General features: G+C 44.7%; 1 protein-coding gene across 1 annotated transcript in view; it reads left to right on the top strand.

Annotated features, from left to right (window-relative positions):
* The first annotated feature begins 14,893 nt into the window (after positions 1-14,893).
* The window catches only part of U2AF1 (U2 small nuclear RNA auxiliary factor 1), a 7,049-nt gene continuing 1,241 nt past the window's right edge, over positions 14,894-20,701 (top strand). Inside the window, exons 1-7 of the mRNA XM_072398514.1 lie at positions 14,894-15,030; positions 15,488-15,575; positions 16,057-16,123; positions 16,939-16,988; positions 18,965-19,063; positions 19,687-19,820; positions 19,917-20,009. Of these exons, the coding sequence (XP_072254615.1) occupies positions 14,987-15,030; positions 15,488-15,575; positions 16,057-16,123; positions 16,939-16,988; positions 18,965-19,063; positions 19,687-19,820; positions 19,917-20,009 (575 nt within the window). The 5' untranslated portion in view covers positions 14,894-14,986. The remainder of the gene's footprint in view (positions 15,031-15,487; positions 15,576-16,056; positions 16,124-16,938; positions 16,989-18,964; positions 19,064-19,686; positions 19,821-19,916; positions 20,010-20,701) is intronic.

The raw sequence follows: 20,701 nt of genomic DNA, 5'->3' as shown, positions 1-20,701 counted from the left end.
GGTCCTAAGCGTAGAGCATCGCTGTTTGCAGAGGATTTCTATCTTTCCATCTATTGCAGAGTATTGCTAACTCTACAAACGGGGGAAAGCTGCTCACAAACCTTTTTATTTTAAAGGGTGAAGGAGTTTTTTTTTAATTTATTTTCTATCACACAGGGGACATTCCTGGATTCCTGGAGACTTATTCTGTCCATTGTAAAGAGATGCAGGATGTCTCTGCAATACTCTCATTAAATCCCTTTATACACCAGTCAAGTAAAGAAAATGCACCAAGCTTCTCTTATGGACCAACAGACAAAATTTGGACCTGAACTGACAGATGTCCTTCTTACCTAGATGTCTTTTGTCCAAATATTATTATTATTCTAATATTCACACCAAGAAATTATTCTGTATTGCAAGATAGAAACTGGAAGGGGCAATTAGCCCCTATGAGTTAACACAGGCAGATTACACAAGGAACAACTGGACTTGTGGCAGAACCATAGAGTCTCAATGCAACTATTAAACAGAAATACCAAAATGCATTCCATTAAAGAAGTTCATTCTTAGGGATGGGAAAGACTTGAAAGGAAACTTGGAATGACAGGATCTACTCATGGCGACAGTGATCTCCTCTGCGGCCTTACGTCACATCCAAACTGTAGCATGACACAAGAGCAGCTGGAGATTTGCTGAATGCGCTGCTGAGTGGGGGAAACTGATTCATCAACCAGATCAGAAGCTCGCTCGCGTGTGCGTGCGTAATCGCGATCCAGAATCAGGCCCCAAAAACCTATTTATCAACCAAATTTCAGCAGGTTACAATACGCTGGCATATTCTCCCGGCAGTTATCAACTGAAATGATTGCTTGCTCCGAACAGCGCATCTCTGGTAACTTGACGAGCTTGCAATAAAACTCGCTGTTCACCTAAAAAATAATTATTTCTAATGGCACACATCTTTCACTTAGCCCTAAAAAAATGTTTGGGCTGTTCAAATGTTTCAAACATTTATATTCGGTGAGAAATAAGCATATTTCTAAAAAACCTAATATTTCCAGGTTCAGAAAAAGTTAACCAATTTCAACTCTTTACACAGGTGCCTATCTAAACGCATCCAATGCGCCCGAGGATCCGCCTGGTGATAAATTCCAGCGAGAAATGGCAGGCGAGAGGTCGCTTTTGCCAGCAAACTAGATTTTTTTTCCACAAAAGTCAAAAGCACACACACAAGTTCTTGCTTGCAGGCTTATAAATATAAATTATTATAAATACATGTATGGATATCTATGATAAATATAGAAATACATAATAATATAGTCTAAAAATCTGAAAAGAGATATATATTTATAAATATATATGTATTTTATATGTTTATACTATATTTATATAAAGTTATATAACCCCTAATAAATTTATATAGTTGTATAATATGTTAACGCTATATAAATCCTGTTTATTATTATTAATAATATTTAACCTCCTGGGTGTTTCACTGATGTCTAGATTTCTGTACCAAAAGCGGTACACTGTTTTTCATGAATTTTTTTTTTAAATTGTAGACCTGTAACTTACAGAAATATGTCCGAACAAGGTCTAGTAGATATCATGAATATAAAAATGTTTGAAACACACAATCATGTAAAAAAAAAGAAAAAAATTACTTTTAATAAAATAAATAAAAAACACAAAAATCAGCTTAAACAAGAATACATAAATAAATCAAAAATACTGAAAATGCAATAATTCGGTATACTGTATAGTAATATATTTTTCTAAAACACCTCCCTAGTGTCCAACACATACCTATAGACAAAACCACATAAATATATTTTGTATTATTTTGTATTGGACTGGATACAGGACTTTGTATTGAATCGAATACAAAATATTTGAATTTCCCGCTACGACCCCCGTCGACGGGCGCACGCACTGACATCATCAGGAATTGCCAAGGGACGCGTACGCGAACGCCGGGTATTCTAATTCTTTCCGAACTTTCATGCAAAAAGCGTTACATTTTTTGCATGGAAATTTATTTTAGATTGTAGGCTATAATTCACCGAATTACTCAATAATTACTTATAATTCACCGAATTACCGCATAACTCACCGAAATATGTCCAAAATTTTATAAATGTAATAATAAAATTAAAAAAAAAAAAATAGTGTATAATGTGATTTAATTGTACAGTAGCTTATATTATATATATAATACAATTATATATATATATATATATATATATATTATATAAAGATTTCTTTGTATTGGACTCAATACAGCTTTTTTGTAATGAGTTCAATACAAAGTTATTTGGATTTCCCGCCCCGCCTCCCGCCCGCACCGACGCATGCAGCGACATCACCGGGAAACCCCAGAGATCGTCACTGCACACTCCGGATGAAGAAAGAAGAGGACAGACATGTCCGGAGGAGCTGCGGGGACCGGGTAAGTATATTCTTACAGTTGTAATCCGATTGTCATACAATGTTGTATGACAATTGGATTTCATTGTCACGCTTGTTTATATTTTTAGCTACCCCTACCTTGGTTCGGGGTAAAGGATAGTAGCAAGTTTACTTAGCCTGTACCAAGGTCGGGCTAACCGCCCAGGTGGTTAATAATAATAATAATAATAATAAAAATAATTGCTAGCTGGCATCATGACCTGGATGACATTTGTTAGGAATGCCACCAATAATGTTGTGGAGAAGTAGCGCGGTGACATTAGGCAGGACCAGAGACAGAGCGTGGGTCAGCGAGAGCAGTAGCAGTGTGTGGCCTCTGGTCGGCTATTTGCCAGGGAGACCGCATTGGTAAGAGTCAAGAAGAGCTGGGTGTAGTGCATCGTCAATGCCACCCAAAAGTGTGTAATACAATTTTTGTGAATGGAGCACTGACAATGGAGTACTGAGAGATGTCAATGACACCAGAAGTGCGTAATACAATTATATGAAATTTGATTAAATGAAAATGTGAAAAATTAAATGAACAAATGAAATGTGAATAAACGTAGAAGGGCCAAGACCAAGATGTTTAGTGCTCCAGCACTGTTGCTGTGGTCTGTGGTGCAAGAAGCGTTAGGAAGGTAGACGATATTGCTAGTTTGCATCAAGTGCATCATGAAGTGGCACAATGGCAGGCATGACACTGGCGATGAATGCCACTCCTGGACATGGTGATAACTAGCGGAAAAATTCAACCGAGGCAGGCTCAGCTGACAGGGTGTTGGTGATAGGCAGCCACAGACTCAGCACAGGAGTAGTGCGGGATCACAGAGACATCTTGGTTGGACAGTGAGTCCTTGTGTCAGTCAAACAGTGACAGTGGGGATATGATAGTTGTTAGTAACCCACCTTTCCCTCATTTTCAAAAAGGAGAGGCAATTGGCATTTTCCCGCGACAGTCGTGATTGGTTGTCCATTACTACTCCACCAGCAGCACTGAAGGTTCTTTCGGACAGAACACTGGATGCCGGGTACGAAAGAAGCTTGATGGCATACTGTGCCAACTGCGGGCAGATTTCAAACATGTTGACCCGAAAATTATTGGTGTCACTACTGTCAGGTCAGGTATCCTCCTCATAACTGCTGTCATAACACTACTACCACCAGCCAGAAATAAGCCAACATAATCGTGCACCATGCGCTTCATCCGTTCTCGATGGTTTTGCCCCCGCACTTCACTTGTTTGAGGTGGCTGCATCAGGTTTCGCCAGGCATCCAGAAAATCCCCCCTGCCTTGGTCTAGACTTTTGAATGTGTGCGGCCTGCTGCCACTACTGCTGATGCTACCGCTACAGGAGGTTACGGTGAAGGCGGTGTCCGGCTGAGCTCCCTGTGTGGAATGTGGTGCGCAGGACTCCTCACACAGCCGGTCGCATGGTATTTTGCTCAGACGGGTCACCTTTTCTTTCTCTTGTGCCGGGTTGGGTAGAAACTGTGACATTTTGTCTTTGTAGCGGTGATCCAGAAGGGTGGCCAGCCAGTAATCATCCCGGTTTTTGATGCTGCAAATGTGGACACACATATGAAAGAGGGGTTCCCTGGGCTCCTCCTGTCCCTCAGTGGGCGCCAAAACATTTTCCTCCTCATTACCCACCTCCTCCAGTTCAAGCTGTAGCAGTTCCTGTGCACAATGCCTGGGGCGTGACAGCACAAATGTGGGTTTGACTGGTCCTGTCCAGCAGCCCCAACATGGTCTTCATCATCATCATCATCTTCTTCCTCCTCCTCCTCTTCCTCTTGAACCTTCTGATGCTGGCCATTGTCCCTTCTTGCTCCTTCTAATGCTGGCTGTGGTGTGTAATGTGACCCTCATCCTCCCCCTCCCCATTTCTTGCCCTCCTCTCCCATCACCACTTTCCATCACGCCACACGGTATTTTTAAGCAGAAAGATGACATCCTTCCAGCCTGACTGCTCCCGAATTACAACGTTTGTGGCCTGCTCAAAGGGGGCCAGTACCTTGCACAGTGTCTCCATCTGCAGTCACTGGTCACTGGTAAAATATCTCAGTTGTGTGGCTGTACCAAGGGACCCCGCTGCCTCCATGCACCACGCTGACCAAGTAATGGCGGATGGCTAGATTTTCCTCACACAGACGCTGGAGCATGTGCAGGGTGGAGTTCCATCTAGTCACAGTGTCACAAATTAGTCTATGCGGTGGGAACCTCTGTTGGCGCTGGATCTTGCGAAGCGCAGCGGCGGCAGTAGGGGATCAGCGTACATGGCTGCAGATGGAGCGAGCTTGTCTCAGCAAGTCCTGCAGTCCTGGGTACGTGCGGAGGAACTTCTGCACCTCCAGGTTCAGTTTGTGCGCAGAGCAGGGAACATGTGTTATGCGGCCCATAAGCAGCGCGGCCACAAGGATGACCCCATTGTCACACACTACGTTGCCTGTTGTGAGCCAGGAGGGTGTCAGCCAAGCCCCAACCTCTCTGTGCAAAGCGGACAAGAGTTTTCTGGCTGTGTGACTTTTCTCCCCCAAGGACACCAGTTTCGGCACTGCCTGGCAACGCGTGTGCTTGAGGGAGCCGTAGCGACATGCCCGCTTAACCACAGTGTCCTCCCCTGCTGGCCTTTCAGGAGTGTTGAAAAGAGAGGGTTTGCCGGTAGAAGGAATGAAGAAGGAAGAGGAGGGAGAGGACTGGGGTGGCCCATGCTTTACCACCACACCCCTCGGCAGGGGTACCAGGTGCTGCCATACCTCTTGCAGACTACCGCCCACTGAGCTATGCAATGCCACCCAGTGAGAGGTTAAGGACAGGTAGAGTCCCACTCCGTGCCTGGTTGTCCAGCTGTCCATGGTGACGTGGATTTGACTAGACACCAAGAATGCCAACGCCCGGGAGAGGTTACCCATTACATGTGCATGTAAATTTGGTACAGCTGTACGGGAGAAGTAATGCCTGCTTGGTATATTGCACCGATGCTTGGCCCAGGCCATCAGGTCACGGAAGGGAGCGGAGCCCACAGTGCTGTACGGCAGTACGCCAATAGTTTGGCTAGATGTGAATTGAGTTCAATGACTCTTTTGTTGGTTGGGCCCATAGCCTGATGCCTTGCGCAGAACTCCGGTAAAGTGGGCTGAAGGGACTGGGAGCTAGGGGAGTTAAAGGGGTCACTCGAGTACCCATCGTTCTGCGACAAATGTCATCTGATGCCAGGAAACCTGCGGCCAGAAGCTGATACTTCCTTGCAGCCTAAAGTCTGGCTGTCACCAACCTCCTGAGACGTATTAGCAATGACAGTTTAAGGTGGAGAAGGAGTCAATGGAGGTGAAAGAAGAGACGATGACGTGGTTGCACCTCCTTCAAGAGAATGCAAGTACTGCTCCCACTTTGGTTTGTGGTTCTTGCGCATGTGGGAAAGCAGGGATGTTGTACCCAAATGTGATCCGGCCTGTCCTCTGTGAATCTGCCTGTGGCACAGGATGCAGATTGCTATGCACCCGTCATCGTCTTTCAACATGAAAAAGGACCACATTGGAGAGGTGCGTGCAACCACTCTCCTTTTTTTTTTCTTTGCCTGCCTCTGCCGGGTGCCCTGCGTCTGCTCCAGCTCCATCTCCCCACAGTTACATTGTCTCTGATTGTTCCCCTGCTTGTGCCCACTCGTCTGGGTGTTCTTTGGGACTCACATGAGGCAGATTTGCGGCCCCTTCCATCCCCAGTTTGTTGCTGCTGCCTTTCCTCTACGTCTTTTTCTGAACTGCTGCTAGCCCTTACGCGCACCGATGGTTCCCAGGTGACATCATGGTCATCATCATTTTCATCTAAACCAACCTCTCCAAATGCAGCCACTGATACAGAACCCTCGCCTAGCAAGTGCTGACCACACTCTCCAAGGGTCTCGAAGTCTACCTCCTGCTATGAAATTTACAATGACAGATCCTCAGGCTCTTCGTCAAACAACAAAGGAGAGTCATCGGGAGGTACAGGCACATTACCCACGCTAACTCCTGTCTTTGCTGCTGTCACGGCTGTGCTGGTTGCTGCTGCTGTTGGTTCTGCAGCAGAAGAAGAGCCTGCTGCACTTGAGGCCCCTGAGACCCAGTCCACAATACTCTCCACATGACGTGGCTCTATGGTTGCATTCCGCCCTCCCAATACATCTACCAGCATACTGGTGCTCCGCACACATCTCAGACCTGTTTGACAACTTGTGCTGCTGCCTCCAACAGTTTGCTGCTGCTGCTGTCATCCAGTGGCGGACTCCCGGGGAGTATGCACCCTGCCAGATGCGGCAGGTCGCCAAACGCCACGACTTCCCCTGCTTCTTCCAAACGGTTTCTTTGGTAAATAGCAAGTGCAAAATCTGTATATTTCTAGATATACAGAAGGCTCCTAACCTGTCCCTGTCACAATGCACGTCTCTCCCTGCTTCTCTCCCTCACACAGAACACAAGATGGAGTGACTAACCCCTCCCCCCATCCCTGTATACATGCCTGTGCCAAGATCTCTCCTGATTGGGCTGTTGAGCAAATGATTCTGTCCCAGCCACGCCATTCCCACCGGAAATAGTCGCCTTTCCTGCCACCTGCATTTCCCCTCGTTTGTTTAACGAGAATACGACCTCATGCCGAATTACAAGGCCGTTCTGCCTAAATGTTCCGTAAGTGAGAAAGGCCTGATTCGCTGTGATATCAAACTTACAAATCTCGCAAACGGGTTTATTTTGAATAAAGTTTTTTGAAAAATGTAGTTTTTTTCTGGGTGGGTTTGTTTTTATGTGATCTCCTTTACAATGTCCCAGGACCTACAATTTAAGAACTCAATCATGCTTGTTTTTAAGCAGTTCCCTTCTATGATTTGTTGACTGGCTTAAAACAGCACACTTGGTTTATTAAAACTTAGTTTGATGCGCCTAGTTGTGCGCCAAGGCATAACCACTATGTGCGCGTTAACTGTGTTCTATCAGTTAAAAAATGTGCTGGCTACTTTCCAGAGAAGGATCCTCATTCCAAAAAGTTTTTCTTTTTATGTGTATATTGTTTTGCTTCATGTGCACTCATAGTATGATATGTAAGTACATATAAGTACATATGAAAGGGAAATTATAGGAAAAATATGCAAGAGGATTTTTGGGGCATTTTGCTTCACATTGAAAAGATTGCCTATTTCTTCCTATGATTTCTGATGTCATGGGCTTGGCTCCAAGTAACATTCATGGAGGATATTGCTTCTGGTTAAAGCATGAATCCACCTACCAAGCTGAGGTGAGTAAGTCAATATATATAGTGGGCCAAGATCCAAAATGCCATTCAAACCTGCAAAAACACCCTGAAGGGATGGAAAAGCAAGAAAATGTTTGGCACAAAGTGGATTTGTTCCTGGAAGTTTGATATACTAGTACTATTTGTGTAAACACCTAAATAATGCATACACTCCACTATTTATCAGCATTAATTTAAGCCACAACACAACATCTGTTCATTTCTAGGAGTGCCTGACCCTGCTTGTGAGCTTGGCAATCAATGTGCTTTCATGTTATGCTTGGCAACCTGGACCTGGACCTGGACCTGGACCTGGACCTCCTTCCATCACCATCAGGTGTGTTACAATGAGTATGCAACTCAGCTGGACAACTAATTCACAACCAGTTTGTACAGCAAGTGGAAGTGTGTTTGTATACAATAGTGCTAAGATCAGGAAGCACAGCACAATGACAACAAACCGATAACACTACAACAAATGTACGGAGGAGTTGTATGGGGGCAAATTAACATGAGTGCAAATGTCAGACTAATAAAATTAAAACCAAAAAAAAAAGAAAGAAATAAAAACTATGACAATTTATTAATAAAAGGAATATGTACATAATACATTCAAATTCCAGTATGTGACTTCGAGAATGGGACAAAGGCAACGAGAGGGGTCAAGTAGGAGTTTGGAGTGGAAACCATGCAGACATTTGTACTGAATATTTGTGGAAAAAATGACAACACATTGTTGAAGAATTGTCAAACAACAGAAACTGTCATTACTAACCAGGCACAAAAACATTGCAGCAGCAGATGAAACTAACAAAAATGAGGATTACAAAGTCACATCAATGCATAACATCCAAGCAAACTTATTTTATTATTATATTAACCTATTTGATTTCTATCAAGCCAAACTACAATTACATTTTAATTAGATCACAAATGCTTGGTGACATTTTTGTGACATTCATGCTATTGTGAGATGACATATTATGAAGTGCTAATTAGTATATACACAGCTTGATCTAAATTAGTTTGCAGTGTTGCAAAGCAAACCAAAAAGTATCAAAACAGTGCAACAAATGTAACTATAAATGAATGAATTTTGTGAATGAGTATATTGTAACATAAAAATGTAGCACTTACTTAAAAGAAGACGAAGCATTAAAGATTCAAACTGACCTGTAATGGACTGTAGATGCACACAGAACAGGGAGCAGGTGTGCGCTAATTACTTGCTATTATCTCACCATTCACAGAGCTTAACAGATCCTCCTGAATCGCACAGCTGCAAACTACTCGCCTTAATTGGCGTATTCTCCACCCCATTGCTCATTTATAAAAGCAGGAATACAGCTGGCAAGTGAAGGCAAGTGTACTACTAGCACTCGGCTCTGACTCGCGAAAATACGATTTGTATACTGGCGCCTAAATACGCATATCGAGCTTCTGTGTACTCACTTGTTAAATCAGGGCCAATAAATCAGCTTTATACATCCAGACACACACAAACCTAAAGACACCCAGCACATTTACACACGCATATACCTCTACACACACACACACACAGAACATGTATACACACAAATACCTATAGACACTAAGCACATGTAAACACGTATGTACCTATAGACACCCAGCACACGTATACACAAACATACCTATAGACACCCAGCACACGTAAAAGCGCACATCCTTATAGACACCTAGCACACACATACCAATAGACTCTCAGCACACATACACACGCATATACCTGTAGACACCCAGAACACATATACTGATAGACACCCAGCACACGTACACATGCATATACCTATACACACACAGCACACACATACATACATACATATAGACACCCAGAACACATACCCCTGTAGACACACATCAAACGTACATACGCATATACCTATAAACACTCAGCACACACATACCTATAGAAACCCAGCACACGTATACACACACATACCTATTGACACCCAGCACACATATACTGATAGACACACAGCACACATACACACGGATATACCTATAGACACCCAGCACTCGCATACACACACATACCTATAGACACCCAGCACACATAAACACGCATATATCCATAGACACCCAGCACACATAAACACGCATATATCCATAGACACCCAGCACACACTTACCTATAGACACCCAGCACATGTTCACACGCATATACCTATAGACACCCAGCACACATACACACACATATACCTATAGACACCCAGCACACATAAACACACATATATCCATTAACACCCAGCATACACTTACCTATAGACACCCAGCAAACGTATACACACAAATACCCATAGACACCCAGCACACGTTCACACGCATATACCTATAGTCACCCAGCACACACATACCTATAGACATCCAACACACGTACACACGCATATAGACACCCAGCACACACATACCTATTGACACCCAGCACATGTACACACACAAACTCCTATAGACCCAGCACACATGTACACACATACCTATATATAACCCAAACCCAGCACATGCACACACACCTATAGACACCCAGCACACGTACAGACAAACATACCTATAGACATCCAGCACATGTACACACACATCTATAGACACCCAGCACAAGTACACCACCTATAGACACCCAGTACACACACACCTATAGATACCCAGCACAGGTACACACACATAGCTAAAGACACTGAGCACACGTACAAACGTATATACACATAGACACCCAGCACACGTACACACACCTATAGACACAAAGCACAAGTAAACACACTTATAGACACCCAGCACACGTACACACACATATACCTTTAGACAACCAGAAGACACATACCTATTGACACGCAGCACAAGTACACACACCTATAGAAACCCAGCACACGTGTACACACCCATATACCTCTAGACACCCAGCACACACATACATATAGACAGCGATTACATGTATACATACACATACCTATTGACACCCAGCACAAGGAAACACACTTATAGACACCCAGCACACGTACACACACATATACCTTTAGACAACCAGAAGACACATACCTATCAACACCCAGCATACGTACACACGCATACACCTATAGACACAAAGCACACACATACCTTTAGACACCCAACACACGTACACACGCATATAGACACCCAGCACAAGTACAAACTTCTATTGACACCCAACACAAGTACACACACATACTTATAGTCGCCCAGCACACGAACACACACCCATAGAAACACAGCACATGTGTACACACCCATATATCTCTAGACACCCAGCACACACATACCTATAGACAGCGATACATGTATACATACACATACCTTTTGACACCCAGCACACGTACACACGCATACACCTATAGACACCCAGCACAGGTACACATGCATATACCTATAGACACCCAGCAAACACCTGTTGACACCCAGCACATGTACACACACACACTCCTATAGACACCCAGCACACGTACACACACATATCTATAGTAACCCAGCACATACACACACACCACACACACATCTATAGACACCCAGCACAAGTACACACACATAGCTATAGACACTGAGCACACATACAAACGTATATACACATAGACACCCAGCACACGTACACACGCATATACCTATAGTCACCCAGCACACACATACCTATAGACACCCAACACACGTACACACGCATATAGACACCCAGCACAAGTACAAACACCTATTGACACCCAGTACAAGTACACAAACATACCTATAGTGGCCGAGCACACGAACACACACCTATAGAAACCCAGCACACGTGTACACACCCATATACCTCTAGACACCCAGTACACACACACCTATAGATACCCAGCACAGGTACACACACATAGCTATAGACACTATGCACACGTACAAACGTATATACACAGACACCCAGCACACAACACACACGCAAATACCTATAGACACCCAGCACACGTACACACACCTATAGATACTTAGCACACGTGCACGCCCATATACCTCTAGACACCCAGCCACACATACCTATAGACAGCAAGCACATGTATGCACACACATACCTATAGACACCAAGCACACGTACACACACCTATAGACACCCAGCACATGTACACACACATGCCAATAGTCCTCCAGCACACACACCTATAGACACCCAGCACACGTGCACACACACCTATAGATTCCCAGCACAGGTACACACATAGCTATAGACACCCAGCACACCTACACACGCATATACCTATAGACACCCAGCACATTTACACACGTACACACACCTATAGACACCTAGCACAAGTGTACACACCCCTATAGACACCCAGCACACGTACACACATATGCCTATAGTCCTCTAGCACACACACCTATAGACACCCAGCACACGCACACACATATGCCTATAGTCCTCCAGCACACACACCTATAGACACCCAGCACACACACACACACACACCTATAGACACCCAGCACACGTACACACACACACATACCTATAGACACCCAGCACAGCTGTACACATACACCTATAGACGCCCAGCACACTTACGCACACAAACATTTATAGACACCAAGCACACGTACACACACCTATAGACACCCAGCACACTTGCACACACACCTATAGATACCCAGCACAGGTACACACATAGCTACCGGTATAAACACCCAGCAGACGTACACACGCATATACCCATAGACACCCAGCACACGTACACAAACATAAACCCATAGACACTAAGCACACAAACACATGCACATACCTATAGTCACCCAGCACACGTACACACACAGCACAAGTAAACACACTTATAGACAGACAGCACAAGTACACACACAAAGATTAGACGCCCAGCACACATACACACCCATATACCTCCAGACACCCAACCACACATACCTATTGACAGCGAACACATGTATACACACACACACCTATGGACACCCAGCACATGTACACAAGCATATACCTATTGAACCCCAGCAAACGTACGCATGCACATACCTATAGACACCCAGAACAGGTACACACATATAGCTATAGACACCAGCATATACCTATTGAACCCCAGCAAACGTACGCATGCACATACCTATAGACACCCAGAACAGGTACACACATATAGCTATAGACACCCAGCACAAAAACACACGCACAAACCTATAGACACCCAGCACACGTACACACCCATTTACCTCTAGACACCCAGCACACACATACCTGTAGACAGCGAGCACATGTATACATACACTAACCTATTGACACCCAGCACATGTACACACACATGCATAAAGTCCTCCAGCACACACACCTATAGACACTCAGCACACACACACACACATACCTATAGACACCCAGCACACGTACACACACATATAGAAACCTAGCACGGGTGTACACACCCCTATAGACACCCAGCACACGTACACACACATGCCTATAGTCCTCTAGCACACACATACACCTATAGACACCCAGCACACTTACGCACACAAACATTTATAGACACTCAGCACACGTACACACACCTATAGTCTCCCAGCACAGGTACACACACACCTATAAAGACCCATAAAACATATACACATACCTATAGATACCCAGCACTTGTACACGCGCACATACCTATAGACATTCAGCACACATACACACGTATATACCGTTACACACACAACACACACATACATACGTATAGACACCCAGCACATGCACGCGCACATTCACACACCTATAGACACCTAGCACACGTACACACACACACACACACACCTATAGACACCCAGCACACGTACACACACACCTATAGACACCCAGCACATGCCGGGACAGGAATGAGGGGTATTTCCACGGACACTGCGGTGCCGGGACAGGAACGAGGGGTATTTCCAGGGACACTGCCGTGCCGGGACAGGAATGAGGGGGTATTTTCAGGGACACTGCGGTGCCGGGACAGGAATGAGGGGTATTTCCAGGAACACTGCCGTGCCGGGACAGGAATGAGGGGTATTTCCAGGGACACTGCCGTGCCGGCACAGGAATGAGGCGTATTTCCAGGGACACTGCGGTGCCGGGACAGGAACGAGGGGGTATTTCCACGGACACTGCGGTGCCGGGACAGGAATAAGGGGTATTTCCAGGAACACTGCGGTGCCGGGACAGGAATGAGGGGTATTTCCAGGAACACTGCGGTGCCGGGACAGGAATGAGGGGTATTTCCAGGGACACTGCGGTGCCGGGACAGGAATGAGGGGTATTTCCAGGGACACTGCGGTGCAGGGGTATTTCCAGGGACACTGCCTTGCCGGGACAGGAATGAGGGGTATTTCCACGGACACTGCGGTGCCGGGACAGGAATAAGGGGTATTTCCAGGGACACTGCCTTGCCGGGACAGGAATGAGGGGTATTTCCAGGGACACTGTGGTGCCGGGACAGGAATGAGGGGTATTTTCAGGGACACTGCGGTGCCGGGACAGGAATGAGGGGGTATTTTCAGGGACACTGCGGTGCCGGGACAGGAATGAGGGGTATTTTCAGGGACACTGCGGTGCCGGGACATTGATATCATTTCCTTGCCTGTGTCTCATGCCATCCTATTATTAATATTCAGGATTCATATAGCGCCAACATATTATGCAGCGCTGTACATTAAATATTGATCTTTTCCTTTAGGAAATATTTTGTTCCATGAATTCCCGGGGAATACACAATAATCTTTATAGGATCTGACAGCACTCTGTCCACACCCAATATAATAAATGCACCAATAATGGTTTCTGAATGTTGCTTAGTAAATGCAAGGCCAGGTGTTGTCAGCCTACAACAGGAAATGATTCTGAGGGGATTTCCGGTACATCGTGTTTCCTTACAGACCATCACTGGAAAGCAGAACTGTTATCTGTGCATTATTTTTGATTCGGACCAATATTTGCAGCTGATATCAGCTTTATGTAAAAAGAAATCCCTAAAATAAGGATCGTTATCACTTTATGAGGTGACCGGAACCCTCACGTATTTCCATATGCCCGCCGTTTCTGCAAGCCACACCCCTACACTGTGGTAGGCGTGTCCTAAGCATTAGGAGGAGGAGGAGGTAAGCCATGTGGCCAGCCCCCTTGTGACGTTGCTGTATTCTAACCTATTACTTTGTAAGAAAACCGTCCCGCCCATGGGCTTTTCCCGTTTCTCCTCCCCTCGTAGGGGTGCACCTCCCTGAGTGGTCGCTTGGTGATGACGTAGTATCAGTGTCGCAGGGTAGTGAGTTGTTGAGCGGCGAGGAGGAGGGAAGATGGCGGAGTACCTCGCTTCAATCTTTGGTACCGAAAAGGACAAGTAAGTAATGCAGGGATAAAGTGATGAGGTGGTGTGGGAGGGGGATGCTGTCCACGTTAAAGCGGTTCAGGTGTGATCCCGCCATTCTCATACAGTGAAGTATGTTCATTCATAGGCCATAACGGGTGTGCAGGCCCATAATCTGACCGGTGCCCAGGCATAGTGTATGTTAGGGCGGATAGGGCTAGTCTTCCCTTTGTTCTCTGTAAGGATGGGGGCAGCGGTACCCCCGGGGTCCATATTGGCTGTGTGTGGGAAACCATTTCATCCATTGTTATCCCCTCTGTGGCTTCAATAGTTCTCAGAAACAAGTGTGCAGCCAGTGAAGTCTATATATCTGATCCAGCTGTGTGTAGCCCCAACCTCCTATAATGTAGAGGGGATCAGCTAGGTCATCGTTAGTTAGCACTAGTGTTTGCAGCTTTTTTTTCCTCACAGCTATTTGTTCTCTTTGTAGGGTCAACTGTTCCTTTTATTTCAAGATTGGGGCTTGTCGCCATGGAGACCGCTGCTCACGGCTTCATAACAAACCTACCTTCAGCCAGGTAAGTCTGCTTTCTGTGCCGCAGATGGAATGCCCCCCTCTCCCTGGAGGCCTCCTTTATGTCGTCTGCTGCCCCTGGAATCTGCCTTCATCTTTTTTTCCTCTATACCCCCCATCACCAAGGGGTTAATATAGACCCTTTTTACCCCAGTGGTCCTTCTATATAAGACGGGGGCTGTTTTCTTACCCCAGGGTGGTTTACCTGGGGCGCTCATTACCAGGGGTCTTTCATGGGAGTGCAGGGTGAAGGGGTGCTACCTAGGGCCCCATGGGGGTTATCTAGGGCTCTTCTTTATCACTCTGAGGGTTTGATGGTTGGGAGGATTTGGCCATGGAGGTCTCAGGGTAATTCCTGGTATTGATGTGTGCCATGTTCTGGAAATTTCCTTGTGATATTAATCACCTGCTGCTGTACTGCTAATGATGCAATGTATTTATTATTCTGTGTTATTATAATAATTGTCACATATCTTGTATTTCAGACTATCGCTCTGCTTAATATTTACCGCAACCCACAGAACTCCTCTCAGTCAGCTGATGGAATGCGCTGTGAGTATATTCCCTTTCTGTCTGCTGCTATATCCTTCAACCTAAGATTGTCCAATAGATGCTGTATACTTGGCTGGCAATACCACCCACCTGTGGGTACCTGGTGTCTACAGGAAGATGTATACATCTGGCTTGTGCCCACCTTATACCAGTGTGACCGCTGTATCCCCCTCTGTCTGGTCTGTATCCCCCTTCTGTCGTATCTACCTTCCCTGTGTGTACCCGGTGTCTGTCCTGTGCCCCCCATGCTGAGTATACACAGGAAGATGTATACATCTGGCTTGTGCCCACCTTATACCAGTGTGACCTCTGTATCCCCCTCTGTCGTATCTACCTTCCCTGTGTGTACCCGGTGTCTGTCCTGTGCCCCCCATGCTGGGTATACACAGGAAGATGTATACATCGTCCTGTGCCCCCCATGCTGGGTATACACAGGAAGATGTATACATCTGGCTTGTGCCCACCTTATACCAGTGTGACCGCTGTATCCCCCTCTGTCTGGTCTGTATCCTCCTCCTGTCGTATCTACCTTTCCCTGTGTGTACCCAGGGTCTGTCCTATATCTCCTCTGGCTGATATTCATCCACCATGTATATGCCGAGCATCTGTATCCTACATGTGATATTCATCTTGCTTCCTTTCCACTGTGTGTGTGCAATGCCTGTAACTATTCTACAGTATTCCTAGCCACTAGTGATTTTCTGCTTGTAATTACCCTGAATACCTCTCTATGAAAGCGTTAATGTTTGTCTTGTGTATAGCATTCCATGCTTTGTGCATATTGTGTTGTGATTTGATGGTGTTTATCCCTGCAGGTGCTGTGAGTGATGTGGAAATGCAGGAACATTATGACGAGTTCTTTGAGGTAAGAACAGAAATTGTGGCTGCAGAGCAAACATGTGACATCTTGTGGTCAAAGTATGTATTGCAGCAGATAAAGGAATGCCTGTAGCAGAACTATTATTACACGGTATTAAAGAGGAACCAAACTGAAAACTGCGGGGGGGGGGGGGATACACTTACCTTTAATCCCGCAAGGCAGTCTGATCACTCCGGGGGTGTCCTACATCGTCCCGGAGCCGCCGCCATCTTCGTCTCTTCTGCGCATGCGTTAGATCAGCAAAAAAGGCTCCCCAGCATCTTGGACATGTGCAGAAGGTGCACCCAAGAGCCTCCCGGGAGGCTTTGCACTCCCATTTATTCTTGATCGCCTAGGCGATAAGTGGCGGTTCTGCACCTTTTTTTTTTTTTTTTTTTTAAGGTTTTGAATTAAAAGAAAAAAAAAAAAAGTTAAGGGTTATCTAACCCTTATATCTAAAGTGAAATTTCTGAGTTTAGGTACGCTTTACTATATGCCAACATATTACACAGCGCAATAGTGCATACACAGGGAGAACCAGCAATCCCCATGCAGATAGTGTCCTGGCCGAGATTTGACCTGGGACCTAGCGCTGCAAAGGCCACTGTGCCGTTCTGGAATCCTCCTTCTTGGGGCTGCCAATCCTGATCAGTTTTCTTTCTTTTGGCTACATGACCCGATGTCTCACTGTGCAGGCACAAGATCGGGTGACGTAGCCTGCTGTATATGAGAAAAAAAACGTGCCGATCTCAATGCATGCACAAGATCTGCATTTTTTTTCCCCCGTTGCAGGTAAAGGCACCCTCTGCCAGCCTGCACAGAAGGAGCAACTCCTAAACAAAAAAAGGGGCTGTCTGTAAAGTAAAAATTTTAGTGATGAGTCCACTTTTATTCACTGTCCTGGCAACGCATTAGCCTATGAATATTAGGAACATATGGATAACGTTTGTGTCGTTGTTAACTTCATATATTGCATTGCATTCTGTCTGAAGAGTTCTAATCATACAGCTTTTTATTATTAATTTTTCGAGAGGAAATAAAATATGCAAAACAAAACAAATACAGTAAGTTTGCAGCATAGTAAATATCACATTAAATATCATTATAAGAGGATAAAACAAACAAAATAACAATCAGCAAACAATTGGAAGATCATTGTCCAAAAGACAGTAGGCATACCATGCTGTTTGTTTAAAGGTCTTGCAAACTCTTTTTCTGGTATCCAAAGATAATGTAGCTATGTATGATTCCCATATTCCAAAAAACCCTCCACCCGTGTTTCCTTGTCCAGAGAAGCTTCAACCAATTCCATCTCAAAAACAAACCACAGTTTTTCCAAAAACAGTGAAGGGGGGTTTGCTGTGATCCAATTATGGAGAATGGTTTTCTTTGCTACTAGACAAATTATCATCATAAGTTTTCTGCAGCCTTTGGCAACCCTTGCACCATGAAACAACACTTCTCTGAAAATTGCCTATTTAGGGGTTAATGAAAAAAGTTTACCAACTTTTGGCGTGCATACATCGCAACCTACAGCATATGATATAGATCTGCCTCCAAAACTTCACATTTTAAACATTGCAAGGAAGGCGTGAGACCCATCTGGTAACAACGCTTAGGTGAAATATATGCATAGTGGTAAAGTTTCCCTATACACTGAAGAGGACAATGCCTTCCAAGCTCTGCAAAAATATAACAATTTTTCAGCTTTTAATATATCTGCCCTTGAACTGACTGCAGAGCCCAAAGCGGGTCTGTATGCAGGCTGTATTATTTGTGATTATATGTGGCCCTGTACTGACTCTAGAGCTGCTAATATTCCTGGCCTTATTCTGACTCTGGAGTTCAGGGCGTGTTTATACTGTGCATGGCACTTTTCTTTCTCTGTCCCGAACTGTATTGTGTGTGTGTGTGTGGCCTTTTAGGATTGATTTAAATTTTATTGCATTGCTCATACAAATGTGTTAAATGTATTTCTGCAGGAAGTCTTCACTGAAATGGAGGAGAAATACGGGGAGGTGGAGGAGATGAACGTTTGTGATAATTTGGGAGACCATCTTGTGGGAAATGTGTACGTCAAGGTTAGTATCAACAGCAGTATCTAAAGGAGTCAGGAAATATAAGATGTGACTCTGCAAAAAAAAAAAAAACATACACATTCAATGGTTTTGGGGTTTGCCCCACCTCTTTCCTCTAACGCTTAATGTTATCCTTGTATAAATATGCTAAAAGGTTATTGAAAGATTTTTCAGTTACTGCAGGGATCAGAGCACTTTATTTACTATAATAGATTCCAATCCCCCAAATACTCCATATGGGTATCTGATACAGGTTAGATTTTGTATATTTCTAAAGCTTGGTCAGGTGTCACACTGTCTATATGTTGTTTCTGTGGTCATTTCTGGTAAATAAGGTGGGGAATAATCATGTTTGTACACAGGACTACACAAAACTTGTTGGCTGATCTTGATTTCCCAAACCTTATTGCTATGGTCTGAGACAGGCTTGTACCTACACAGCTCACTCTTCCTACCTGAGACCTTTTTTTTTTATGTCGACCTTTAAATGGTATTTTTGAAAAAACACTTTGATTGGCCAAGACTAGCTATCTTCATTTAAATTGCTGCTGGAATCTTTGCTTATGGTCAAGAGAGAAATCCATTAGGGTTGTCTATTAATGCTGAATTCTCTGTTTGTGTCATAGTTTCGACGGGAAGAAGATGCTGAAAAGGCTGTGAAGGATTTAAACAATCGCTGGTTTAACGGTCAGCCCATTCACGCAGAACTTTCTCCAGTCACTGACTTTCGGGAGGCGTGCTGCCGCCAGTATGAGATGGGGTGAGTATATTCAAAGGAGATTCTGTTGTGGTTGTTTGACTACCAATTAGGAACCAGCAATGTAATAATGCTGAATAATTAAATCTGTCTCCACAGGGAATGTACACGTGGGGGCTTCTGTAACTTTATGCATCTGAAACCCATCTCACGGGAGCTACGCCGAGAATTATATGGACGCCGCAGAAAGAAGTAAGTGCAGTCCTGTTAACTAGGCTTTTAGGATACATGAAGTAGAAGCCTTCAATGATCGGCAAAAGGCAGTGCAGGGGCATTGTACTCTGCAGAGAGAAACTTGTTTGAAGAATATTTGTTTTTATGAGCTCTGGAGGAATACACTGACCAATTATTTGAATTTTAGTAGTACAATGTTTTATCTGGGTTACTATTGTAAGTTTAGCATTTGTGGTGTACAAGGTAAATAAAAGCAAATTTTATTTCAGTAGGTGATATCTGGATGATGGGATGCTGCCATATACTTCTGGGGATCACTTTAATATATATTGGTTCTTGGTGCACTATAAGCCTATGAAATGTAAGCATGCTGTTCCCTGTAGCTTTACAGAAAAGGTTTTAAAGCGTACCTAAACCCAGAATTTTCACTTTACATAAAAGGACAGATAACCCTATTAAGGGTAAAAATTCTTTGTTTTTTTTTTTTTTATATGTGCAACACCCTCCTGGGATGTTTTTATGTTCAAAGCCTCCTGGAATGCCTTACGTAGTAGGAGCTTAGCGCTCCCTAGGTGCTCCTTCTGCACATGGCCGTGCATCACCGGCGCTCCTTCTGCACATGGCCGTGCATCACCGGCGCTCCTTCTGCACATGGCCGTGCATCACCGGCGCTCCCTCTGCACATGGCCGTGCATCACCGGCGCTCCCTC

The sequence above is a fragment of the Pyxicephalus adspersus genome, chromosome 1 (assembly GCF_032062135.1).
Source record: "Pyxicephalus adspersus chromosome 1, UCB_Pads_2.0, whole genome shotgun sequence".
Lineage (NCBI taxonomy): Eukaryota > Metazoa > Chordata > Amphibia > Anura > Pyxicephalidae > Pyxicephalus > Pyxicephalus adspersus.
Note: the sequence above shows the minus strand (reverse complement) of the source record. Positions and strands in the feature narration are given on the sequence as shown.